Source organism: Platichthys flesus, chromosome 1, assembly GCF_949316205.1.
Source record: "Platichthys flesus chromosome 1, fPlaFle2.1, whole genome shotgun sequence".
NCBI classification, from domain to species: domain Eukaryota; kingdom Metazoa; phylum Chordata; class Actinopteri; order Pleuronectiformes; family Pleuronectidae; genus Platichthys; species Platichthys flesus.
The window spans coordinates 10,054,411-10,082,252 of NC_084945.1; the positions used below are offsets into that span (position 1 = coordinate 10,054,411).

Sequence of the window (27,842 nt, forward strand, 5' to 3'; positions counted from 1 at the left end):
CACTTGTTTTTAGCCAATGGGTGCACAGACAGAGCTGGTGACTGATGACAGTTAAAGTCAATCAGCGGAGAGGTGTCCCCAGTGGAGCTGCAGGTGAGTGGACACGCGGACTCTTTCTCTCGGATTTGTTGACATGAACTCAACTTGTTTGAGGAGTTTTCCTTTCGGTTCGTGTGTGTGTGTCTGTGTGTTGTGCAGCGGTGCCTCGTGGTTAACAACACAAACTCTCCCCAGGAGCTGAACCTGTGCAGAGGACAGAGATGGAGTGGCGTCAGCAGACCAGTGTCAGCTGTGCACACGCGTTCAACGAGGCCCAGCGCTGGATCCAGGTTCTTTGTTTTCTTCTGGTTGTTCAACAAAGTTTGAGATGTTTGTTTGTGTTTCCCTTTAATTAATCCTGTGCAAACAACTCGTGGAATTAGGTGTTTAACCCTCTTATGAACCAATTAATCAAACGGTAACTTTCATACAGGTCAGTGCAGTTCAAAGCCAAGAATAGAAAAAACTAATTATGACTCAGATGCTATGAAAACAATTAAAACAATAACAACAAAATCGGGAAGAAATAAAGGTAAATTAAGATGGGATAAAAACGTGCTTCTAATAAATATGTTTTCAATGGGTATGTACAATCTAAATGTATATGTTTTGTTAAACGTGATTAAAAAAAACAAAGTTAAAAAACATTTAAAACATGGATGATGTCTATCAACCGTAAATCACTGCTCAAAGGAGGATTAAAGCTTTACATGCTTTCAGCCCTTGCAGCTGATCTCAGGTCCTCAGGTTGACTGTTATCCTTTGATTATCCTCACCCACCAACCCAAATGACTTGGTGCTGCTAATGCCATCAATGCGGTTCCACGCCTTTTTCAAGCTTTAGGTCAATTGATACGATTTTATGGCAATTGTTGTATTTCTATGCTCACATAGGTGTTCTGGACATATAGGGGGATGGGTGGGTAGTCAATAAAGACACACAAAACTTGTGCAAAATATTGACTGTAATAAGTTGCTGGTGTTTTAAATTGCTAGAGTGAAATTGACAATGATATGGATAGATTTGAGGAGTACAGGATGTTAAACTCTTTGTGGAGATGGTAGGAGTTTTAATATTAGCCAAACACTTTCAGAGAACAAGAATCAAGAACAAAATCTTGTTTGTGGTCTGTATCATTAGCAATTCAACTGTAAACATGTTGATGCTCATATAGTTTGAATGACTCAGACTCAACACACATATACCTTGACTGTCTCTGTAGTCTAAAATGCAAATTCCACCTTGACAAGAATCGGGTAAGAGAAGCTCCTGACACACTGAATCCTCTGTGGTCACCAGATAAACCTGATTTGACTGTTGACTCAGAACATTTGAGGGACATAGGAGAGCAGATGATTAGAGAACGTCATTATCTGTGTGTTTTCTTAACTGTCTGTCTGCTGAGATGTGGCTCCGGCTCTTTGCACACAAACTGTCGTCGTGTGATAGGAAGGTTTTGTCGCACGCTTTGTAGAGGATGTGGTTTTGTAGCGATTGCATTTTCTCGGTATCAGGCTGCTGCTCCTGTCCTAACGCTGCAGGAGTCATAATCCTCCAATCATAACAAATGAATACAACTTGTAAACTATGGGCACTGTGAGTGTTGACCACTGCTTAATGGGGGCCATTAATGTCCATCGTATGAGTGGATCATTGTGAGAATTCTGTCCAGAGCTCCGTTGGCAGTAAGCCCATACCAATTTTACCCGATGACTTTCCTGCACTGATGAATTGTGTGGTTGTGGGAGTGTGTGTGTGTGTTCTTTTGTGTGTTTAGGGAGGAGAAAAGCAGGCCATGCAGCTTTTTAAGGAAATACTAAATGGTGTCAATATGTTTGCTCTATTATCCCAGTGTTCCAATAGATTGGAGTATAATAAGCTTCCATGTGTCAAATTTTTTTTTCCTGTTTATCATCAGCACAGTACATGCAGCAATTACACATATATGTTTGTTCAGTGCCCACTGGACCGAAATGAGAAGGGACTGGATCGGCCTCTTCTACATTATGTAAACGGGTCATTAGCTTCTGGTGAAACCCAGAGCGTTACAATCGGGTGCTTTTCTGTTTTAGGTCAGTGTTCTCCATCTTAACCAATTTCCTTTTACTGTCCATAAGGCTACAACTAAAAATCATTCTTATTAGCTATTAATGTGCTGGTTCTCTTCTCAGTTAATCGTTTGTCTATAAAGAAAAGAATGTACACTAACTGCTCATGTGGGTAACAGTGAAAATGTAGAAAAGATGTTCAAGAAACTGGGCCCTGATCAGGATCTGATCCAAACTTGAATTGGTTCTTCTAGTGGAAAGTTGTGTAGTAGTTTATTTTTTCTCTGTGATTTTTCCTCAAAACAAAGTGACAGGAGTGGAAAGGACCTCCTTGGCAGAGTTAAAAATGCTGAAAGCCCAAACTGTTGTCTTAGAATCCAAACTCCAAAGAAGATTAGTTCTCTTTTCATGTCAGACGCTGAAAAGATTCACATCTTCACGTTTGCCTTGCTGAAACCGCAAATATTTGGCATATGTGAAAACAATTCCTGAGTTGATTAATCAATTAATCATCTTATTGTGGTGGCTCTAGATTTAACATGTTCGTATGAGCGACGTGTTAGAAGTGAATCACACAGATTCAGTAATGATGCATTTATATTTTAATGGCACAGTTTTTATCCTCTTGTTTTTGAGAAACTGAAAAGTTTGCATGTAACAAACGTATCACTCAGGTCTGTTGGATCCGTGGTTTCTTCTGGGAAGTTGCTTATTGAAATGACCAATTAAAGTTTGAGTTTGTGGAACACACAGCATCTTGACCAAAAGTTTTTCTCTTTTTGTTCATCTGGCACTGCTTTGTTAGTCTGATTCCACCGAGAGGCCTGCGCTCGGAGCCCCGCTGCCCAGTTCCACCAGAAGTGAATTGTGATCGTAGATTCCTGGGGGGACTAATTAGTGAGAAGAATAGTCTTCTGGGGCCTTCGGTTGAACCTTAATAGCCCCATTTTTATGGCCTCATTACAAAAGGCCCTCTTGCCTCGTGTTTACTGCAGACGTGAGCAATCATCAGGGTTTGGTTGGACTCTTTGTTTTGAACAAAAAAGTTGGGTGTTTGTGGAAATGCTTGTCTAAATAAATGATGTAATATCCTTATGCTTAGCTGTCACATTGGGAGCATCTGACTTTGTCCAGTAGTTTGTAGAAGTTTTGGCCAAAACTTCACAATACCAAATTAATTAGGTTTTTGTGTTTACTGTTAAAATGACAAAAGATATTTGTCTGATTTGTTTCAACCATTGGAGGCTGTGTTAATACATAGACCGTCTTGGAAACTGGAAGTAGTTACTCCTTAAATAAATAAGACAACTGAATGCATATTTATGGTGGGATAAAAATGAAATGCAATGGTCAATCAATATGCTTTCTTCTTTTTTAGGTGGTGACTGGAAAGTTGTTTGGTTGCAGTGACTTCCGAGCTGCCTTGGAGAATGGAGTCCTGCTCTGCGAGTGAGTAATGATGCTCGAACTTGGATGTTTGTGAAATTTAGTTTCCCTAAACAAACCAAAAAAGCAATTTTTCCAATAATTAAATAACATGAAATGGACAAATTAGAAATGGGCTTAAATCTCTTCACCCTACGATGCAATCAATCTGATATACGAGCCAATTCACTAATTTTATTTTTATTGTTAAATTTCTTTTCATAATGAATTTTATTTTTTACTAGAAGTTCAAGATTATTCAGCTTCCCTTGAGGAATTAGAGTGGTCACATTATATATAGATTTTCAAACACAGGATGCACAAAGTCAAAATGTTCTTAAACTGTTTACTTTATTTTTTTGACTTCTAGTTTGATCAACCAGTTGAAACCCGGCATCATTAAAAGAGTAAACAGGCTGTCTACTCCCATCGCTGGCCTGGTGAGTGTTTGTGTTTTGTTTTCCTGCCGTAATGTGTTGAACAGTGTGAAATATTTACGTTAATAATTGACTCCTGTAGACAATTATAATATACTTGGCATATTTAAATAATGCATTTCAAATCTGTGATTATTGGTTAAGAGCACAAAAGAAAAGAAGAAACCTGCTAGCCAGGAAGTCTGACACATTGTGTGGTTTCCTGTCCAAGGCACCGAGAGACGGTGTTGCCACAATTCAAATGATCCAGAATCGAGGACCACAAACTAACTGCTGAACATGTTTTTTTTTTTTATCAGGCATGAATACACATGCAGATTTATTTATTTTCCCTTCGGGCTGTAATTTGATGGCTTCATACAAGTATAATTGCTAAAACTGCCCAAAGCAAGAGCAGAAAAAGATCAATTCCAACCATCCATCAGGGGCAGGTGATTGGAGGGAGCCCGGCAGTGGATCCTTAGATGTTTGTTTATCTTGTGTGAGGTGCAGCAGAGAATTGCCAGTACCTTTGATCGCCTAAAGGACCCTACTGGTGGTTTTGCATGTTTAACCTGTTGACTGCAATTTAAAGGTTCTTGGAACATGACTGCTGACGTGTAACGTAGTTGTTTAAATTGATTAATGTATAAACAAGCTAAGATGTTGGCTGCTTCTCCCTGGGTGGTGTCGCTGTTCAAGCTCCGATGCAGTGGAAGGGAAGTCTCTGGTGGTTCATGCTTAGCTTGCTGCTAACCTGCAGCAACAAAGTGTCTCTCTAAACATTAAATTATGTGCAGCACCAAGCAAAATAAGTTTAATGTTTCCAGACAACAGCCAAGTTCAGTTAGCCTCCACAGTTTATGTTTATTGGCCAAAGCTGATGAGATCTAATGCATTGACATTTTCCATTTCAGGTAATGGTCGCGTTGAGAGGATTTGTTTACAAATGATATAAAACGCAGTTTAAAGTTCAAATGTCTACAAGATATTTGATCATGAAAACTAATAATATAGGTACATGTAGAATTAAATTCATTCACATTCAGTTGTGCTAAATATGAGAGGAAACTTTCATGTACAAAAATACTAGTAAGAGTTCAGATTAATGGATAAATTGTTAATTATTAACAGAGGCCACAGTTCTAGAGGAAATGCATCTGAGAACAGTTTATTTTAAGTGCTTATTGTTGGTGGTTTTAACAAAAGGTTGGTTTGTGGCATTTTACATACATGATGCCGGTTAAATCAACATCATCACCAACCACTTTATTCTTTTCCCATGCTCTTATTTCTTTAACTGTGTCCTCTATATTGAACCTCCAGGACAATGTGAACGTGTTCCTGAAAGCCTGCGGTAAACTGGGACTGAACGAGTCCCAGCTGTTTCATCCAGGAGACCTGCAAGACCTGTCCACTCGCGTCACTCTCAGGTGAACACTGTCACTCCAGACGTGTGTGTGCACACATGTGATCAAGCCACCACAGAGAAGCACACATTTACCCAATGTGCTTCCACAATGATTTGAATGTGTCGGACCTTTTTCATGCAATTATCCAATAAGCCAATCATGTAGCAGCAGTGCAATACATATTAGTTCAAGCGAATCAGTTGAGGACCGATTATCTAAATACCATTTTGATCGATGGCAATAAGCAAAGTCCAATATGTGTTTGTATAATTAATGTGCAAACACAGCCCTAGATAATGTTCACATTAAAACATCAGAATAGAAAAAATAATGGGATTTTAGAGACTTGTATAAGATTCATTGAAACTGTTAACCTCCTGAGTTTACTTTAATGACATCCAGTGAGCTGCAGATCTGTGGGTCAGTGTATTGATGAGTGAGGTCAGAAGAGACTGATTTTGAGCTGAAAGAATGGGGTAACTCAGATAACCACTCTTTACAACCTGTCGCACCTTGAGGCGAAGGGGCTGAGCCGCGGCAGGAGACCACGTCAGGCTCCTCTCCTTAGCAATGACCAATAATCTGAGGCGGCAATGGACACAACATCACCAGAGCTAGATCTCAGTTGCTGCTAATAGGAATTTGGCATCAGCGCCGTTAATCCATTATTACCTGCCTGTTGTCAAGAGTCCAGGCTGTGAACACTCGCAGGCCCTTAATACCAGGCAATCATCATTTGAATGCCACAGCCCGTCTGAGTGTTGTTTGCTGAGCATGTGCAGCCTTTTATGGCCACAATTCACCGTCTTGTAATGGCTACTTCCACCAGGATAATGCCCTATGTCACGCAGCTACAGTCGTCTCACACTGCTCATGAAAGCAGTTGAAGCACTATTGCGTAATGTACGATGGAACACACACACACACTTTACTGCAGCACCTGTTTTTATAGGTTGGTGCTTTAGCATCAAAGCTTCTTTGCATTTATAAAGATCTGAGCTCTGCCTAACAAGCGGCTGCTGTGCGAGTCGATCGCCTGCTGTCTTTTAATCCTGATAAGTTGAGAGTTGCAAATGAGAAGTTTTCAAATGTCGTCTCTTTATCTTTATTTTCACAGGCAAAGCTATTTCATGTCAGCTTTACTGTAAAAGTGCAGCATGATTTATCTCTTATTTTTAATTTCAGACGTGATGAGAGCAGCAGAAGACTGAAAAATGTAAGTTTGAATTCTCAATTTATTACCTCCGCACAATTTCTGTTATTTAGTAGGATTACTTATTCATATTTTGGGGCGGTACAGGATTTTTTTCACCATGTATCATTATGAGATTGGGCCTTTTTCCACACATTCGTTAATCTCTGTTAGAATAATTCATGAATCTTGATGCAAAACAATCAGCCCTGTTTATGAGTGTGAGCAATTTGGTGCGGCGCAAAAATAAAAACAAGGGTCTTGTGAATTTGAATGTGTTTCACGAGGCGATTGTCTTTTCTGATTTCCCTCTTATGGCCGATGAGTTTTACATTAACACTCTAATCACTTTACAACATGAGAGACAGTCCGACGCCAACATCTCATTTATCAACCCAATTACCAGCACTTGTATCACGTTGGTTCCAGCTCCTGATGCCAACATCCCATCAGCATCAAGACTCTTCCAGAATCACAAGTGAACGATGGTCAAGGGGCTTGTTTCATGGCTCATCACAATAAGCTGGCATTGCCCACCACTTGGTCTCTGCCAAATGGGAAGACTTATGTTTTATCACTGGGCCTTAAACTGTATCTGTAAACGTGTTGCTCCCTACAGTAATTACTGTGCAAACATGTGACGGCTGTACATGTGCACGCTTGTGTGCACCGCTGGTATTTTACATGTTCCGCAGCTCACGAGGTGGTTTGGTTATCTGCGGAGCCTCATTTGAATCACACAATGGCCGACGACGGGGACTCTGTAATGAGGCTGTTTGTTGCAGCGCTCTTTCTTTGGAATGGTTGTAGCATTTTTCTTTGAATCAACCAATTAGGGTCAATTTGCAGCCATTGAAAGCCAGTTTCCATTCAGGTTTCCAATCTCTCTCACACACACATACACACACCCACAGAAGCAGAGTTATTCATACAGTACATGTTAACAGCTAGAGTTGAACTAATTTTAGCGTCGGTGGCTCAAATTGCCTTGAATCTTCATAATTTCCTCTTTTTATTATTATTATGTTTCAAGCTGCACGTCTTTGTTCATAGTTTTTCTTATTTATAAAGTCTCCCACATTTAATTGTATTGCTTCTCTACAATGGCTAGAAGTGAAATAATATCTGTATTTAGCTTTCAGTCGAGCGGTAAAGCAGCTGCTACAGAGACTGATCAAGAATGATTGGTAATCCATACACATGCATTTATCAGCACTCAATTCTCATCTGTCATTTAACTTGCATTATGCTATCAAATATTTAGCCGTTACAATCTTCTCCAGGCCCAGCATCGATCTTTATTTTCAGTCTGCTCTACGATGACCGTGTTGAGACAGACGGGGGGGAAGTCTGACTCTGTGCTGTGCCTCTCCCAGAGCAGCAGAGGCTGCCGCTCTGCCAGGGAGAAGAGGGGCAGTACGTCAAAAATACATCCCTCGCCTCGAGGCAAATGAGAAATAAATGGTGTCCAAAACGCTTTAGTTGCTGCAAACTCTAAATACCAGTAAGAGGCCCATATTTCACAGCCTTCACTCCCTGTCTCTACTCATGGTTGACGGGTGTCTGCTGGCTGATGCCACGCGTGTTCTGGACCGTGGATGGGGGTTTTGAATGGGTCGTTTAAAGACCATGTGTTTAAACAGTGTTTCTCATGGCTGATGCTGTGGGGACAGTGAGTCATATGTTCAGGGACAGAAGGGAAATGGCTACAAAAGCCCTTTGGTTTATCCACAGACACATTTTTGATCAGTCCGTCCACTGCTCTTCTTCCGGACTGATATTGGATGGATTGACAAAAAATACAGGCCAGACCTACACTGCTCTTAGAAATGTCATTGTAATGTTCTAACTTTTAGAGTCAACACCCTCTCAAGTTGAATGCTGTATGGGCTAATTTTAAACTTCTCAATGCCTCTGCTCCCCTGCGTCAGTATCGCTGTCTGTTGATTCAACCCCTCCACCACCCCAGCATCTGCCTGTAGGCTCCGACAGGCTGTTAAAGACTTTTCTTTTCATCGTCAACATATTTATTTAATCAGATCTTGGGTAATTAGGTCGGAATGTAGATTCAGAAAACTAACTATGCTGCAAAAGTCTTGACTGAATGAGGTGGATTTTTGTGGTTTTAATGAAAAACCACAAAAATCAACTGTGACATATTACTACACCCTCAGGACGAATTTGAGTCACTTTAATGATCCACTGACTTTTCTTGTTATGTCAGAATTCTAGTTTGTCGAGCAATAATAGCTGTCAATTCCTCGTTTTGTTTTTGTTTGTTTGTCAACAAAAGTACTGAACCCTTTTTTCGCTACACTTGGTGAAGGGATGGGCCATCGACCAGCCCAGTTAACTTGGTGCAGATTTATTCAAGGGGGCAATTTTCATTGTTTGTGCCAATTTCTCAGGAAATCTTATCTGGTATAATCAAATTTGGTGCAGATTACCAGACTCCTTCACCCTTTTGTGTTTTTGATTTAAAAACTAGAAAAATTTGTTTAGGATTGTTCGGCCTTTAAATCTCACACCACCTAAAAAGGCCATTTTAGTCAAACTAATTCAAGATGAACATTACATTCTAACTTTATCATGTTAGCATTGTCTGTGGTAGCATACAGATAGCACCACTGGGTTTCTTTATTGTCTTTCTTCTTTCCTGACGGCAGCACTAGTCAGCTTTTCCCCTCAGGACTTTCACAGTGTACTGTCCTTCCCCATTGGGTGAGAAACACCAGGCACAAACTGGCAGCTCTGTCCGACCTGCTGTGACAGGGGAGAGGCTGCAAAATGATAGTGTCACAAACAACAGCACTTGGCTGTCACTTTTAAAATGAGGGCGGAAAAGGGTCTCGCTCCGTCTGTCAAGCTGACGGCCATTTTTGTCCGAGTGGTGGGGGTGGGCTGGCACTTTGATTGAACTGTGTTCTGTGGGGTTTTCAGGCAGAGAGGTGAGTCATTGTAGCATCGGTGCTTTGCCTTTTTTGTCCTTCATCTCTGACGGAATAAGTTGAAAGTTTAGTTTTATGATGTTCTGGAGAGTAGTAAGTAGAGTAGAGAAGTAACAGCAGAAATCGCTGTCAGCGGTTTGGAATTGAAAAGATGAGAAACAAGTTCAATGTGTACTTTTAACAGGAGAGTGCAGTTGTGTACTTCATGTTTATGCCTTGGATCTTCCTCCGTTTCTGATCAAAGGCACTTATGTAGTTCATGTTTATGTCTGTGATCTTCCTCAGGTTCTGATCACCATCTACTGGTTGGGCCGCAAAGCTCACCTGGACGCGTTCTACAGTGGACCTCAGCTCAACTTCAAGGCCTTTGAAGGACTCTTAGGTTTGGCCTTGTCCAAGGTAAGCTGCTCCTCTAGCCTCTGTGGTTTGTAATCCTTTTTTGGTTTTTATTCTATTCATACTGAGCCGGCCCTTTTTTAAATCCAGTCCCTAGACGAGGGCAGTAACGTGTTTGTGAGAGACGGCGGGTACAGAGAGTGCTGGTACCCGGAGAGGGAGGAACGTCAGCGTATGAGACGGAGCTATAAGAGGGAGAACTCTGTGGACTGTGTTGATTCTCCGGACTCCCGGCCCCTCCGCCAAAACAGTGAAGGTACATTTCATTTTATAATCTCCTATACAACAGTTTGTGAACGTTTCACCATTTCAAGTATGAATCTTGAATTTGGGCACAAATGTAGTTTCTTAGTTTGTTATTTTTCTTCTTGTAAAGATCAACCTGCTACTGTGAAACTGCAAAAAAAACCTTAGTATAGAAATGTCCATATAAAAACTTTTATCTAGATGCAGCTGATCCTCTGATTTTGTCACTGCCTTGCTGGGTGTCGCTGCGCGTCAGTGATAGATTGTGTCAAGTTCCACACTGTGGTGATAAAAGTGTCTGGGATGGGAGAGGGTCAAATACTTGGCACAAATCTCCCTGAAGGCTTCAGCTGTGTGCAGACTCAGTCTTCCACTGTAGGCTCCTGTGTGTTTCTCTGGTTTTCAGACTTTTTCTCATTTTAACTATATCTGTCGGTGTTAAGCTTTTGTTTCTCGTCCTTTTCCTCAAAACCAATGTTTGTTTGTATGATCTCCAGGTTGTGGAAGTGATGCAGAAGCTGAGCAGGTCTTCAGAATGGAGAGCTCACAGCCCCCAGTCCATCAGACTAAGGGTCATATCCCACAACCACTTCTACGGAGAAAGCAAAGACGAGAGGAGATTGGAAGCGACGGCCCACTCACCAGGTACTGTAGCTGTGGTGGTGGCTGCTTTACACAGCAAGTTCACATGCTGTGACTAACTCACCCATAGCTGATCTGCATTCTTCACATTCTGTTCCACTGTAAATTTGTTTTTTCATAGTTTTTTTGTAAGTCTAAACATGCATACCTTTTTAGATATAATTCTTTGAAATAAAAAATAAACGGTCTTTAATTGTGGAATGAGAAATTGGACAAAAACACAGTAGTTATATGTTGATAAACTGTAAAACTTATTGAGCATATTTCACATTTGTCAAAACGGTTCCTGTTCTGAAGACGTAATGATTTACAGTTTGGTCTGATTGGTCAACTTTAACAACTTAAAAACAGAAGCCATTGCAAGTTATAATGAACATTATTTTAATATATTGTCTCATATTTTCTGGTTAAAACTTGGGTTTTGAAGTTATGAGATTTTAAAATACAAATAACAAAAACAGTTTTTTTCCATTTGAATATCTAGAAACTATAAAACATTGAGTAGCTCGGTCCAGGTGATTGAAGACCAAATGGCCTCTGAGTAAGTTTCTTGTTGACTTTATCTAGTTAGTCGTTGTTACTATGGTGACTAGAGGCTGTGTTAGAATCAGCTCCAGATTTGTAGCAGATGATGGGGGGGGGGGGCTGTTTGGCCTGAGGCTGCCACACCCACTTGGGAGCAGGAGTTCAACTGTCTGAACAGCCCATCGTCCCTCCCGGCTCAGATCAGTGCCCAACAGACGGGAGCAGCTCTTTGCAGAAGTAGACGACGATGCAAAGAGTTGAACCAGGAGATGCTCCCTCCTGCACCGCTGCTTAAAAAAATGAACGAACCTTGTGTAACCCTGTGAGCTTATCCTCAGAAGACTCTGAATTTGCATAGATCATACATTAATCATCAGTCACACTTGTGCCTTTTTAAAGTTTGAAGCAGCGTTGTGACGTGGGAGATCATTTCTAAGACTCTTGGTGTTTTTACTTCACCCGAAGCGATGCCTGTGTGATCATCAGCTGTGAACACACCGCTCTTTGCCGCAGCGTCGACGATGCCCCCCCCGTCTCTCCCGAACCCCAACTCGCTCCGACTCCTCCCGAGTCTCTCTTCGATGAGGAGCTCTTCCAGCGGGCCCTCTGCGACGAGGACTCGGAAGACGACTCGACCGAAGCCGACCCCGTCCTAGATGACTTGTATTTCCGGCGGGTGCAGCAGGCTCTCCGTCAGATGTCCGCCAACCCCGATACCGACCGCTTCCTGCCTCGTTACTGGACGCCCGAAGAGGAGACTCGCGTGCGCACCATCTACCTCGGCTCCCAGACAAGACCCTGGTATCGTAAAATGCAAGGCTTAAGGTCGGTGGGCTGCTTGTAGTGCTCTGTGATGCGCGGCAGTGTGAGGGCACAGCTAAGTAAAAACTAATACAAGGCAGAGCAGGAAGGGCTCTTTTGAACGGTTGCCTTTTGCTTAATGTTCAAAGCTGTGGGTGTGATGCTTGAACAGAAATATGACATGGCTGAGTTTGCAGGCTTGAGTCTGACTTAACAGCTGAAGCTAAATTAATACTTAAACATCAAATATAACTTGCTAAGATAACTGCAGTTTGACCTGACGTGTGGTTTCATGTTTAGCGTTAAATGGAAGCGTATAATTCATTATTTCAAGCAAACTAAATCTTGGTTTGCTTGGTGCAGGCATTAGCAAGTGCTACTGACGCTAGATGATAAAACTAAAACCTCAACATTGTTTCTCCTTTTGAAAACACTATTGTTTACTTATCATATCTTATCTGATTTAACACGTTCTCTTCCTTTTCTGTGATTTCTAGCCACAAAGCTCTGGGTTCTTCTGAGGAAGACTTTGACCTTGTGACGTCTGCTACTGGGCGAAACACCTCGACCGCAACTGGGGGGCCTCAAAACCATCACTGAGAACTTTCAATTCAAAAGGATTTGTACAGCACCAAATCATAACATGCATTATCTCAAAGCACTTTTTAAAGTCAAGCTGAGACCTTATCACCACAAAGGCCCAGCAGTCCCCTTATGAAACCGCTTTTGAAATTGCTAGATCCAATTTTTTTTATTTCAATCTCTATCAAAATTGCATCATATTTCACAAATGGATCAGCCCCCTAAACGTGCCTGATTTGTTTTTCTTTCATCAGGAACATTCATTATTATCTGAGAAATCAATAAAAATGTTGAAAACCACCCTGGCAATGTTAAAACGTAAAACAAGTCCTGTATCTCTCCAACCCCCCCCTGATCCGGATCTGCACCTATATTTAATGGGTTCCTCCTGGGGTCATGCCGCCCCCCCCCCCCCCCTCCAAAAAATAAGTCGTTTTTGAATAATCTTCAAGCTACAGAACATGATCTCCCAAATACAAATACCAACAATACACACTGCATACTCTGTTGATACAAGCTCTAACACTGTTCTGCTCCTCATGTACCACATTGTCAAACAGATGCATTGGAAATTTACAAATGTGAAAGGTTCAGAGGGGAACTTTTTTTTCCAAAGACATAAAAAGCTTTTTCAAATATTTAATGACGTTATCAGACTAATTGAATGTGCTGTTGTAATTATCAGGCGTTCGCTGTGGCCCATTTTTTTTTTTTGTTATAGCACAGATGATGTTGAGGGCGTTTTGACGGCAACGTGCTGAGTGACTCATTAGATCATAATGGTTAATCAGATGACTCGTGCACTCTCGTAGCATAACAAAAAAGTTATTTATACACATTGTGTGCTGTCCTGTGTCTACGTGTGCTATGATTTGATGTGGAACAATAAACAGATTTAAATGCTGTGCAGCCTGTGAATCTGTGCATCAAACTCAATCTTCCTGTCAAGATCATTTGTGTGTGAACCCATTTGTGTCGTATCCCTTTTTAAACTACATGCCTCTTTGTTAGATGTTGTCCCCACGCCATCCCCAAAGCTGCTTTTATCAAACCAAATCTTCAGCATAATGGCTGTCATCCATCTTCATGTGTTTTTTTTTGGTTCTGTAGAGCATGTCACAACCAGGTCAGGCCTGAGACTCCGGTTCAGGTCAACCCTGGCTGGATTTGGTGAGTCCTAAAGTTCTGGGTGTAAAACCCGAGCGCTGGTGTTGTCGCTGCTTCCTCCGTGTCTGCTCTGGTTTGTATTCCGCTTGGCTGCAGAGTTACATTACTCTGCAAACTGGCTCCTGCTTGTTCCCGAAGACGGAGCATTTGGTGACTTGTCGGAGGAATTTATGACAAACCACAGGGACTGATTGTAATCACAGTCCTGGTTGCTCGGATCAAATTCTGTCAGTTTTGATTTCCCGGCCGCTAAAAGCTGCTGTAAGTTATCTGAATGGCACGCCTGACATCCTCTGTTGCCTGCAGCGGTGCCATTCTGAGTCAAATCTGTTGTGTTACCCAGACAGCAACATCTGCTGCCATTTATACTGCTGCGGTGTTTGACTTGCATGGCAGCTCCCCCCCCCGCCTCGCACTTGATTATGGATTCTGTTGTTTGAATGCAGAATGTGTCGTGTTGCTGCTGTTGATACTATTTCCCGTCATGTGATTTGTGTGTGTCTGCATGTAGAAGCTAGTCGGTATGTTCGTCACGCTTGCTCGGCAACGCTATGTTCTAAAGTGACACTAAAATAATGCGCCGTTGTTTTAGATGGCCTCTCCGCTCTGCGTATCCATTATTCATTTTAATGTCCCGTTTCTTTGTCTGTGTGTGAAACAGGAGTAAATCTCTCAGCGACATCCCGATGTTCTACCCTGCGCGTAAACTTCCCAAGCAGAACACCGGTCACGATGGGGGCCAGGACGCTGACACGGCCGAGGAGTGGCAGCAAGAAGACGCAGACATGGGCAGCGTTCCCGGCAAGGAGAGCGACGCTCAGTGGCAGGATGTAAGTCATGTGGGCAGGGTCTGTAAAAAAAACCAAGGCAAGACTGAGTTCAGGGACACACAGGGCGCTGTCTCCAGACACATTCGATAAAATGAAGCCCCTGTTATCTGAAATTATGTAAATCATGGGAAATATTCAAATCAATTTCTCCTTTTTAGTCTTCCATAATGAACATCCCAGCACTGTTCTCGTCTGAGAGCCAGTTCAGTTAATTTGAAGAGATTTCTCAATACAAATTTAAATATTTTTTGACTTAAAGCTTAAATTACAGTGAAGCTTCTTGGAGAAGTGGAGACTCTAATATCTGCAATTCAAAGAAATGGGGGGGGGGGGGGGGGTTGGTATCCTCTGGATAATGTGACACCATCAGAAGCTTGAGATCAACTACAGGACCTTGTGTAGGGAGTTGGTGCCCAAGGTCGAGATTGAACTTTCTATGTCACAACAATGTGTCTGAGCTTTAAGCATATTGTCAGTGCTGATAAGATATAGTTTTATCCTCAAAAGCACCGGAGTCACTGGCTCATACGTTTGTTTCAGGACTTGACAAAGTGGAAGAATCGTCGCCGGAGCTCCAACACTGACCACCGCAGGAAGTCGCTGGACAGAGAGCATGTGATCAACGCGTGCTCTCTGTCCATGACCAATGGGGCCGTGAGCAACTTAAAGAACGACACACAACGCGGCGCAATGCTAAAGAGGTACAATCCTGCCATACAAAATGCTGACACCCTCAAACCCTGTGCATGGAAAGCCTCAGTGAACTCCTGTAATATGACCCACCTCCTCCCCCTCATGCTTTCTGCTTCCTTTCATTACATCGGCTCCTCTTCCCTTACACGCCGACTCCTCAGTGACCAGCCGCCACCGCGCAGGTGTAACCCCGCCCCCCGGCTCCACTCCACCGCTCCTCTGTCCAAATCTTCAAGCTCCGATCTCCGGCCACACACTCGAGCTCTGCTGTCCCGCGGCTACGCCACTGAGGCACCTTACAGGCCCAGGGTGACGCTCATCACCTACAGCTCAGCCCATACGCAGGTGAGTTTACAGCTGTGTGCTCTGTTTCTCCACCATGGCTTTATTGAATGCATTTGTTTTGTGTAATGCATGTAAAAGTACCAAAACTAATCTGATAGATATAGCTGAATGTGGTGCCCGCTCCACAGATGAGCTGTTGGTTGAACATGTAGGGAGTCTTCATCCGGCCCTGCTCTATTTCCCCCCTCCCCACTTTACTCTGTCCTGTCAAACAGAGATGTAATGCCTTACAACATCTAATAAAACATTTGAAAAGTGCAAGGCAGGGTGTAATCTATCTTCATTTTATGCTGTTGCATGGAAAACCCTGTGCCTGTGCTTTATCTCTCCTCAGGGATCACTGGTTGGCGCCATGCCTGCCTCCGATGGGACCATCCTGGGAGAGGAGACCCACTTTCCCTCCCTGGCTTCAGAGGGAGCAGGAGCCACCACACCCTCGGTAGACTTCCCGTTCAGCTCTCAGACTCAGGTCAAAGCTCAGGGCAGACCAGCTCCTCTCCAGCCCTCATCTGAACCGGCTCAGCCCCCGAATGTTCCCATGAATAAAATCTCCACTCTGGTCACCACCTTGCAGCCCAAGGAGGCCACAAAATCCACCTGCACTGCATCTATGTTGAATCACAGGGAGCTTCCACCCTGCGTCGATCCAGCCGTTCCCACCTTCGGACCTGCTCCAGTGAATCAGACGTCTCTGGAGGACACGCCCCAGGAGGAGAGCCTTAAGAAGTCTAGGGAACCAGCTATGAAAACCGCAGCTACCTACAAGTACTTGGCTAGAACTGTGTCGTGGTCCGGCTCGGCCAGCCTGCCCCGTGGCTACCGGCGGTCCGAGGGCTCGTCCCGTCTCTCCTCTTCGATCACAGCGAGACCTTTCGGGACCAAGCAGTCGAGGATGTCGTCCCTGCCGAGACTGTGCACTGTGAGTTTTACCAAATGGTCTCCACACAGTAAGACGCCACCTAGTGGACACATAGTATACCCTGTACAATATCAAACAAATTAGACCTACATTGTCGCTGAAGACATTGAAAGTCACACTCCAGCTGTTTCTCATGGTGATGGACAGGGTGCAGATAAACAGTAGATACACATAGGTTTGTCACTAGTGTGTGTTTATATAGATGGACGACATGACTGCCCCCCAAAAGTGAAGCCAAAGCTTTTTGATTGCCACCCGTCACCCAGGTCATGGCCTCGTCTGTTAGTGGATGGGACGTGGACCAAGCTAAAAAGTCAAAGTACACTTTTTTTCTCAAAGACCATCCTTATACACAGTCAGTGATCTCTACAGTCGAAGCTGAAAATATTCTCCAGTGTTTTTGAAGTTATGGAGCTTTTTAAAGAAAGAGCCGCCAGCTGCACATAATGTTTTACAGTCTAGACGGTTATAATTCTCCGGCTGTTATTCTGACTCTGTGTACGTTTAGTGCACAGGGACTCGTAAGTCCGCCACATGGACTCTAGCAAGTTAATATAATAAGAGTGTTTCCTGTGTGTGTGTGGGGGGGGCTTGTGTTACCTTTTTCTTTTGCCCTCATTAATAATAGGAATTCAGCCTCCACAGTCTGAACAGTGTCATCTCACTACAGGATAACACACTTTTATTTCTCACGTCTGCCTGGAGAGTTAATGGTGCGATCACATGCGTCTGCACCTTCCCTCTGAAGAAATCCTCCTGTTCTTTGTCTTTTTTTTCATCTGCAGGTGGACGGCAGCGGTTTGCAGTTGAACAGCGAGAAAGAAAAATGTCTTTATCCACCCACGAAGTCTTCTCTTAAAAGACAGACTGCAGCCAGTCACCTGAGGACTTCACTCAGACTGAAGAAAACCAGCCAGGTGAAGCAGAGTGGTTCAGATCAAGTGGTGGTGGAGGGGGGAGCGGGGGGGTCCAGTCTCTCCACTCAGTCCTCCCTCAAGACCAACGGGTTCCACCACCAGCCCTGCACCCAGACCCAGCCACTACCTCATTCAACCCTGCAGGCCCAGCACTACAACAGCGCCACTCTGCCGACAACTACCAAGGTGAACTGTTGTTTTACATCACACAGCATTAGTGTCGTGTGTTTGTATTAATGCACTGGAACTGTGGACATCTGTGAACATCTGTGAACATCTGTGATGTCTTTAACTAGGTTCTAATTGTTTAAACTGTTCTGATGAGGGATTGTCACATCTGTTTCATGTATTAAACTCTAGTTTCACAGTGTTTAAGAGATTTTACTTGGAACAATTATTAGACACTGAACTACTTCAGCTGATCATTTATTCTGACTTAACAAGTTAATCTAAAAACATGTCACAGTTTTCACAGCCTAAAATGTCATTATCACAGAGGCATGCAGAGGGGAACCCGAGGAAGAATCCATTCAGTTCTTCAATTTTGCAGATCCAGGAATTGGATTTTCACTTTATTTAATATTGCAACGCTTTTCTACATTTGCGTTGATTTCTCAGAATAATTCATAGATCCTGGATTCAAAGAGTTAAAATATGGTTTCACAAGGAATATTTCTGGCCCTGATAGGAAGTCTAAGTGCTATTCCAAATAGCTTAGTATTATGTCAAACTTGGGTCTTAAGGTCTCTTTCACCCACACATGTTTTGACATAGCAGGAAAAACACAGTGCACTTTAAAAACAATAGTATCTAATTGGGTGAGCCAGTTTCCACTTTCTAGATGCACTCATCCTTTTCTGGGCCGACAAGTTAAATGTCAGTAAAATAATTAGTTTCACTGTTAATCTTGTTGCAGCCTTAAAGTACCATGACCCTCACTCTGGACAATGACAATGACATCATTCAGCCTGAGTCTCATATGTGCACCATCTGACGTCAAGGGCTAAGATACCTTTTCAATGCTTTACCAGCATTCACTAAAGCTTCAAGCATGAATGAATCTGCATGTGACTACAAAACCTGAAAATTATAAAGTGGTCACTTATAAGAGTGTCCCTGTATTTATTCAGCAGGCCCTCAAGTCTCTGATTTCCAGCAGGAAGTAAAGGACATTGGATCACAGGGTGTCACCTTAACGTTTGTGTGTTTGTGTGTGTTTCAGGTGGATCACAGTAACATGAGAGTGAGCCTTACCCTTAAACCCAAAAGGGTACCAGACTTCGGCTTGCAGACTCACTGGGACTCGACAGGAGCGAGAGTGAAGTTCATCCAGCCCGGTAAGACGTTCGCTATATTGAACTCTGCATCACTGTAATTTTGTAACATGAATTATTAATTGTAGATGGACTGAAATAGTGTGACGATTAGGCCGTCGAACATTGTCTGCTACGACGTGCTCGCATATTATTTTACCGCGTCTCGCTTTGCTTTGGCACACAGCCGGCGCTTTGGAACAGTCACACACACCACACTGGCTGCTCAGGTTACAGACTGGAGATATAAAAACGATGTCGGTGCGTCAATGTCTTGAGAGCCAAAAGGATAGTGCAGCTAAATAAGAGTGCAGAATTATGCATACAAGGAGAAATGTGCAAATCATCCACAGCGATTATGATAATGATGTACATGAGAGGAGAAATGATCATTGGGTGGTTCTCATTCCGGATGTGTGTGTGTGATTTAAAGCTCCACCATAAATGTTTAATTAGATGTGAGAGAGGTGTCACTGAACTGGCTGCTGTGCAGTTTTGCTTGACAGGCTCACTTTTTGACTCGCGAGCAGCAACCTTGTCCTCCCATTACTGCTTGTTTCTCACTTTGTGCTGAGCAAATAAATTCTGCCGCGCTGTCCACGCTCTCTTCTTCTTTCATGGTCCTGATGCCTGCCCCCCCCTCACCCCCACCACCTCCGTCCATCCCTCTTCAGGCAGTCCAGCGGAGCTCTGCCAGCTGCGTGTGGATGATGAGATTGTGGCTGTTGACGGAGTGGCGGTGGCACACATGAACTACAACCAGTGGAAGGATAAAATGACGTCTGCCCTGCAGACCGGCAATCTGAGCATGGACATTAGACACTATGGCAACAAGGGTGAGATAATGAGCCCAAAAAAAGAGATCCATTTGGTCTTTTACCTCCTGGTGGTTAAATGTTTTGATGATTTAACCACTTGCATCCCAAACGTTGGTGGATCCCGTGGCCTCGGTTGTGACGGCTGGTCTTTGTCATTAGATTGGAGCTCCAGTGAGAAGAGTCATCCCGACCAGCCAGGCAGGAGCAGGATGACCCTCAATCTGACGGCCGCAGCGCCCGGTCTGATAGGTTGTCCCGATCACCATGCCAACCGCACTGCCTCTACAGAAACCGCAGCTTTGAAACTCAACGGGCACAAAGACAGCGTGAGCAATGCTTCAGCCAGTTATCGACTCCTTTCAACAATGGATGCACAAAGCTTCTGGTGGCGCAGTTTAATTAGTGGGGGTCATGAGGTCGATTTTGGTTTTTCTTTCACCTGCGCAGGTTGAACAAGGTGAAGTCTTGGATGGAGGATCTGCTGAAGGCCGCAGCACGGCCAAAAGTAAAGGTAACAACAAAGACTACAAAATCAAAACATGACTCGCATCATCTGTAGGAATAAATCCTCGGATACAGTTTGTAATTCTCTCCCTTTCCCCATGTTAGATGTTAATATAATGATTAGGAACAATCAGAAAAGGAGGGCAGAGTTTTTCAAACAGAGAGGTAAAAATCCAGTTTGAATTTTGTAGCTTTGGTGGCTGGAGCTTGGCTTGGGTAAGTGTTTGGCATCAAATGCATATCCTCAGTATGCTACGATTTTAGAAAGGAATATAAGAAATTGGACGAAGCACCAGTATTAGATGGGGATTAAGGACCTTTTTACTTTAGGACCAACTTGAAAACAGCTGGTTCTTAGAAGTCTAATATTTTATAATCTGAATTTAGGACGTAAATTATTGCCTCCTAAGTCTTGAATTAATTTAGCTGCGTCTTATTCTGTTAAAGATCATGCAACGCTACTTCCCGTCATACTTTGTGTTTTGTCAGCAAGTGTGTTAGTTATTTCTCAGTGATACAAATATTATCACGCTGTAATAAATCTACAATCGTAACTAGAATTGATCTTGGCAGATACCTTCTGTCTCTGCCTGTAGTTTGAGATAAAACATGGCATTTCTACTTTGTCCTCAAATATGGGGAGGTGTATGAGATTCTAGGATTCTGATACGACTTCATATCGGTTATACTCAACATGAACTTGTTGCAACCTGCAAAATCAGTACTTTTATTCAAAGCCTTCAAACACACAACTGTAAAAGAAGCATCACCATGAATTAATGCCCACTTTATATCTGCATCAAAAAGCTGGCAGCACCGATCAGGTCTCTAATGTCCCGTGTGTTGTTAGCAGGTCCCTCTCTTACTGTATGTTCCAATGTTCTGTCTGACTGGGTTTTACGTTTTAATTGGTTACGTCCTCATTCGTTTGCACAATGACTGGTTTGTGACGCTGCTCTTCGTGGCTGTTAATGAATCTGATGTGTGTCCTGCTGCAATGGCGTCTCTCTTCAGGCTCTGCAGGATTCAGCCCATGGGTTTACTTATGTGGTAAATGTTTTCATTGTATGTGGTGTTATTCTTTTTTTTTCTGTACTCATAGATGCTATAGGCTAATATCTGTTGTGGAGTTGATCTGCAAATGAACAAAGCCCATTTGTGTGGTCATGGAGTGTGACTACTCTTCTTAATTGCCATAGCATGCTTAGCTGTTTGCTTAACTGTTTGCTTTCAGAAGTCGTGTGCAGCGTCTTTAGGCTGGGGAGACATTAGCAGACTCTCACAGGTTTAATCTTAACCACTCATTTCCTGTTTGATAGTTCTGATCATATGTTAAACAGATACCTGCAAATCAAGGTCTGTACAGGTACACTATACATTTATTGTGGACATGTTTGCAATTTGGTTTATATTGACTTTTAAATATCAAAAATATTTTATATCCAGAAATAAAAAGTTAGTGGTGAGTAAAACAGGATAAAAAATAAAACGTTCACAAAATGATTAAACTAGTTGGTTGGGGAGCCAGGAGAAAGCACACATTTTAGGGGATTTAAAAGAGGATGAGCCAGACTCTGGTTCCTGGATCAATTCCCGGTTCCTCCAGAGTGCATTGAAATGTCCCTGAGCAAGACCCTGAACCCCTCACCTCTCCTCATACTGTCATGACTGTGTGACTATCAACGTTTTTTGTGCGGGCTCAGAAAGATTCAGCAGAGCATTTATCGGGGATCAAACTAAAGTGTGACGCAGACATAAGAGAGATCCTCCCATGTGTGACTCAGCTGATGTGTCCCTGGCCTCCGTGTGGTGACTGTGTGACCTCCATCACACCGCGTTCTCTGTGCTCACATGTTGTTCTCTCACCCAGGAGGTTCCGAATCTGCGATATCTGATGTAAGTTACCGCACCGCTTCATCAAAGCTCTGCTCAGACATACGCTCTGGTGTGGTTGTTCAAAGAGTCTGTGCACTGCTCTGTGATGATGCTGCAGCCCACAGTCTGTCTGCGTGTCTCCAGCTCCAGGTGCCGTCCCTCAGCCCCTCCCCATCCAGCTGGTCGTGGGACCGAGAGGAGGATCGGCGGCGACAGGAGAAGTGGCAGGAAGAGCAGGAGCGCCTCCTACAGGTTTGAGACTTAAGTTTCTCCCAGCACAGAATCACAAAAATGAGTTTTATTGCTTTTATTAATCATAATAATCATCATGTGGCCTGTTTGTTATTTTTTTTCATTTCAGGAGCAATACCAGCGGGACCAGGAGAGACTGGAGGCCGAGTGGCGCAGGGCACAACAGGATGCGACTGGGGACTTGTGCAGGAAGTCGGTGGTAATGTTGTGCAGTCCTCTGAGTCTTTTCTTAGCTGCAGACCATTTTTAAGTTAACACTGTTTATAATGAGTAATAATGAAATGTGGCTCTATAAAGTCATCACAGAAAGTGCTTTTCAATGATAACCTCAAGTGTAAAGACTGATCTGTGGCCCCTGGATGATTGGACTTTAATTGGCAAACTCAAGAGGTTATGTTGTAGTCTACATTTGTTTGTCTGTTATTTAGCAGGATTGTGAAAAAAACGACTGGACAAATTACTACGAAACCTGGTGGAAGGATGCGATATGGCTCAGTAAAGAATCAATTGAATCTGGATCAGAGGATGGATCCGGCAATATTCATCACTTTATTTACATAATGAAATAGGGCGTTTTTTTAACAACTTATTATGTTATGATAACTTTCAATCAAATTTTCATTCAATTTGTTACATTTTTTTGCAGCTCCAGATCAGGAATGGTTTGTCTGATAATAGTTCATGGATTTTGAGAAATTGTTCAGGGGACTGAAATATTATGAATGTGTGAAATCCGTTGCAGATCCAAAAATTCTAGATTGAGTGAATTTAAATGTGTTATAAGGGGGACTTCATGTCCTTGGCAGAGCTATGGGGTCTCTGAGTTTTCATCAATATTGAATATCATTTAATTTCTATCCAGTTTTTCTCTTATTACAGTTTTAGGAATACTGATGGAGGGGCCCTGGTCAAAATTATCCTTCAGGCATTTTTATGTTATAAACTATATTTTTGTTCCATGTATTTGAAGCAAACCAGCTTCCAGATGACCAATGGCGGTGTGGGCCCTGCCAGAACACAGCTCCATGTGAATGCCCTGTCAAACAGAGCTGCACGAGAAGAGCAGAGGCCTGACGGAGACGAGCTGAACGAATCGGGACGTAAACCTCAGAGTGATGCACACGGCCAGCAGAGGGAAGCCATCGCTGAACAAGACTGGTGAATTCACTTTTCTCTGCCTGTTGTAATACCACCAGCATGTGTCAGATCTCTTCTATCCTCGCTGAATGTAGCAGTTAATCTTTTGTGCAATTTCATGTTGCAACATTTTATTTCTGACTGCTCGTAATGTTGTTCACGCTGCACCTCAGGGCTTCGGAATCCTGTGGCTTTGCTCAGCTGTCTACTGCACACAGGTCAGAACACGATAAGCTCAGTGTGTCTTTGCCTTGAAGCCAACATCAGCATGAAATCAGTTTGTGTAGACCCTGAAAACCCCCCCAAGACAAACTCTGCAGAATGATGTCTGTGTCTCTCTCTTAGGGCGAAGTCTTTGTCCTCCCCGGCCTTAGCTGGCTCCCACAAACAGATACGAGGTTGGTCTGCCCCCTCTGTCATAATGTCTCCCCCTGTTTTGGTGATGGACAGACCTAACCCCTCTGACTTTGACTGGTTCCAGGTGATCAGAGGAAAAGAAAAGGACAGTCCCTGTCTAAGAGTGAGCAGGACAGGCAGCAGATTTTGGAGGAGATGAAGAAAAGGACTCAGCTCCTGACCGACAACAGCTGGATACGTCCGCGCAGAAGCAGCTTTACCAAGGAACCAGTCTACGGCATGGATCCTCTGAAGAGGTGGCTCCTGTTTTTGTATCTCGTGGAAACTTGATTTCAAATTGCACCGTACCTGATTGATTCCCTGATGTTTCTGAATCGTGACCTCTTCCCCGCAGGTACGAGTCTCTGGACGACCTGGACTCTTTGCGTCACCCCCCAGTATCATCCGCCACGTTCGGTTTCCCTCGTCCACACTCAGCTGCAGGTTCCTGCGCCCCGAGCAGGAACTGCTCCTCCCGCTACAGCACCGGAGCCATTTTATCCAGGAAATATGTATCCATGGACCCAGCTCATCACGGCAGGTAATGGACTGTCTCTTGTGTTGTTTTCTCTATGTTCTACATCTTGGCCTAACACACCGTTTACATGTGCAGCAGCCATGGTAATAGAAGCCCTTAGTCTCTGCTTCACCTGGTTCCAGGTGAGAGGTCGTGACTGGGTTAAGGTGCAGTCACATCATTGTGCATAAATATCTTCTTTTTTTTCCTAACTTTGGTCGGCAAGTTAATAAATAAATGCCCTGTACTTGTAAAGCCCTTTTCTAGTCATGATGGCCATTCACTCACACACACACACACACACACACACACACACACACACACACACACACACACACACACACACACACACACACACACACACACACACACACACACACACACACACACACACACAGTCATATAGTGCTTCTACGGGAAGCACTTTTTCTCTGAGAATAGCACAGCTGTCGGGTGTAATTTGGCGCTCTGTATCTTGCCCAAGGGCACTTTGGGCATGCGTAATGGGGAAGACTGGAGGACTGACTCCCTTGAGCCACAAATTGAATGTGTTCTTCCTTCTGACCCATTCTGTATCATTCCACGTTTAGTGGTAGTCTTGCTGGAAAACAAACAAATAGAAAGGGGTGAGAACTATATTCCCATCATGCCGTCTACACTCTCTCTCCACTTTTCTGTCGTGTCTGTTATTTCTCTCTACATCTCCAGTCTTCTGATTGGTCTAGAGGAAGAAGACAGCCCACTGCTTTGCTTTTAGACAGTCTTTGTTAAAATGTGGCTGTCAGAGAGCCCCACCAGGTTTTTGCATGTAGATGTAAAAGCTGACTCACCTCTACAACTCTCTGCTCCATATGAGTAACACCCACAGCACTCAGAATATGTATACACTACACAGGATTCACACTGGTCCCTGAAATCCTCAAATGTTTGAGAGAGATGGAAATGAATGCTTTGGAACTTTTCAAATAACTTGTTTTGTTTTGTAGTTTTTGACAGTTGTGTTCGATTTAGAGTGAGTAAATAAGTAAACGATAATAGAACAAGTTTCTCCTCCTCAGTCTCTGCTCCTCCACATAATTATGTCTCAATATATTGTTTTGCTGTGTTGGAAAAGGCAGGAGGCCACAATCTGCCATCACTGTAACCAAGCATTGTTTATTCAAATATTTTTTTATCTGAGTATTTGTAAAGCTGCTAGTTCTCATTAAAGAAATCCCTATTGCTGTAAAAGAGATTAATCTCACACTCTGCTCTGTTGGGTCTTCTATAGGCAGTAGGCCTGTTGGGTTCTTGAGATATCCTTGGGTTTGAAGTTTAAGAGTGTGTGTGTGTGTACCCTGATAATATACCAAAATAAAGTTGAATGCTGTGTTCAATCTGGTGAAATGACGTTCCCAGGTCTGCTGGATTTCTCTTAAATAGATTATTTTCTCACTTCCCTCCTCTTCCTCAGTGTGTGGGCTGCCTCCGATATTTCGGAGGAACTGAAACTGGAGTCTAGGTTCGAAACTGCAACTGGAAGCCCCACTGTGAGTTATGACCAAGTCCAGTGTGAGTATCGATCTCCATGATTGACCTCAACGTGTCACCCGCCCCTCAGTTTCTGTTCCTTATGGTCGTAGACACTCCAGATTGTTATATTTTTTGCTCAGGTGAAACAGGGTTTCTGCAGAGTCTAATCTAAAATTCAAAAATCAATCGAAATTGAAAAATTCTTAAATACTTTATACATATATTATGTACTAGATCTTGTCTTAATTAAGTGTCTTAATTATACATTAATACACATTTTGGCCGCATGCATAGCTTTTAATGATGCAGATAATAACGTGCTGTAATAAAACGTACCGCTCAGAATTTATCACAGCTCACTGTGGCCGTGAGAGACTATACCTACTGTCTGCCTGCAGCTTAGGAGTTATCCAAGGTTATAAGGCTACTTCACCTTATCTTTGATTACAGGGAATTGTTAAGTAATTCTAGGATTCTTGATATTCCTTCATCTGACGTATGTGACATGGGTCTTACATTTCATAAAAGGTCTTAAAGTCTTTCATTTTACTCGTTGAAGGCTGCAGATTCCCAGCTTTATAGATTGTATGGCCTATTCCTCGTCTTTAAAAATGGAAATTAATCCCGATCATACACTAAAACCTAATGTTACTGAACTGGATTTATCTCTGTTAACAAAACTTCCAGTCAAGTAAAACTCTGTGAATTAACCTTTCAGACACTGGTTCCTCCTTCCTGTGACCGACATGCAGTGCTCCAGGTCACAGAGTGAGCAGCCGAATATAATCTGTGGAGGCGCAGTGGAAACAGTCCACACAGCCGAGCAGTGACCTTTGTCTCCTACAGTAACTGTTGGTGAATTTAAGATGTTGACGTTCTGTGGATCCTCAAGCAAAGATTCTGAATCGTTGCTTTTTAATCAAATGTGCTACTTCCTGTCTCTTTTGTGCTACTTCCTGTCTCTTTTCATGCTAATTTATTTCCCAGAAAATGTAGATTAATATATGAAATAAAGCAGTAAAGAGATTTATTATCATTGTAATTAGTGTTTGGTTAATGCTTTTATTGTAGTGTTAGTGATGCTGTTCATTAAATCGTTGTGCTGTCTTGAATCTGAGCCCGTTAGTGTGTTTAAATACAGATATTTCTTGTTGATGTAAGTCATGTATGGTGGCACATTCTAAACACTGTTCTGTTGAAATCTCACCATGTGCACTTTGGGGTGAATAAATCCGTGGTTTACATATATGTATTTCTCACATGAAAATGGGCGTCTTAACTGAAATTATTTTGTAAATAAAGTGCACTGAACATTATCAGTAAATGCTTTGATCTTGTTATTCATTAATGTGCCACATGATGGCATCATTGGGCTCATGGAGAAATAGACGTCCCTTTGATGGAAATAAGAACACAACACTCACGCAGACTGAACATTTTCAAAATGTTGTTGACTTGCCGAAGCACATTTTGACTTCTGTATGGTCTCGTTCACTGCTCACATTTTATTATATTGAAACAAACACTGGAGCTTGTTGTTGTTGAACTAATGACTAGCTGACTGCGATGTTATCCAAAGGGATCATTTACAGCAGCTATCAAATTACATGCGTTTTTATGCTGTCGAAAGAAACTGAGTTGAGGGTAAACACGTTTATTTAAATGCTCTTATATACGAAGGACTATAACCTTTACTTAAACTTCCAATGTCTAACATATTGCATTTGTTTAACAAGTCATAGAAAACATTGGACTCAATGGACTATTTATGTTATTTGTTATTAAATTAATTCTGCTGTTCACCATAAATCCGGCACCAATGAAACATCTTGTTCAGATACTACGACTATACATTATTTTTTTATAAATTATTCTCCTTCCCCTTTCTTTCACACGAAACTACTATATAAAGGGTTTGCTCAGACAAAGAGTCTTTTATCATGAAATTAAACCTTCCCATAAATGTTAGCATGT

The 27,842-nt window shown here is 42.7% G+C and overlaps 1 protein-coding gene across 3 annotated transcripts; it reads left to right on the forward strand.

Moving 5' to 3' along the window:
- Window positions 1-60: 60 nt before the first annotated feature.
- Window positions 61-27,184, forward strand: lmo7b (LIM domain 7b). 3 transcript variants are annotated; one of them, XM_062381790.1, is made up of 29 exons: window positions 61-93; window positions 235-329; window positions 3,467-3,537; window positions 3,884-3,953; window positions 5,256-5,362; window positions 6,527-6,557; window positions 9,767-9,880; window positions 9,968-10,133; window positions 10,621-10,768; window positions 13,784-13,843; window positions 14,502-14,670; window positions 15,211-15,371; window positions 15,525-15,708; window positions 16,043-16,627; window positions 17,413-17,730; window positions 18,767-18,881; window positions 19,532-19,693; window positions 19,835-20,001; window positions 20,123-20,186; window positions 22,050-22,075; window positions 22,199-22,306; window positions 22,416-22,505; window positions 23,277-23,464; window positions 23,617-23,661; window positions 23,789-23,841; window positions 23,925-24,096; window positions 24,195-24,380; window positions 25,810-25,885; window positions 26,587-27,184. In XM_062381790.1, exons 2-29 carry the CDS (start codon window positions 261-263, stop codon window positions 26,638-26,640), a joined length of 3,759 nt encoding a protein of 1,252 aa, XP_062237774.1. In that variant the 5' UTR covers window positions 61-93; window positions 235-260; the 3' UTR covers window positions 26,641-27,184. The 3 variants fall into 3 exon arrangements, with proteins under 3 accessions (XP_062237774.1, XP_062237791.1, XP_062237783.1); XM_062381799.1 differs by having other exon boundaries at window positions 62-93; window positions 25,810-25,907; XM_062381807.1 differs by lacking the exon at window positions 13,784-13,843.
- Window positions 27,185-27,842: the final 658 nt, after the last annotated feature.

Bases quoted from the DNA above. Each gene is read 5' to 3' on its own strand.
- lmo7b (XM_062381790.1), top strand. From the start codon at position 261: ATGGAGTGGCGTCAGCAGACCAGTGTCAGCTGTGCACACGCGTTCAAC. The intron at 22,307-22,415 runs GTTTGAGACTTA...TTTTCATTTCAG, and splicing joins AGCAGGAGCGCCTCCTACAG to GAGCAATACCAGCGGGACCA. The intron at 23,465-23,616 runs GTGAATTCACTT...GCTGCACCTCAG, and splicing joins GCCATCGCTGAACAAGACTG to GGCTTCGGAATCCTGTGGCT.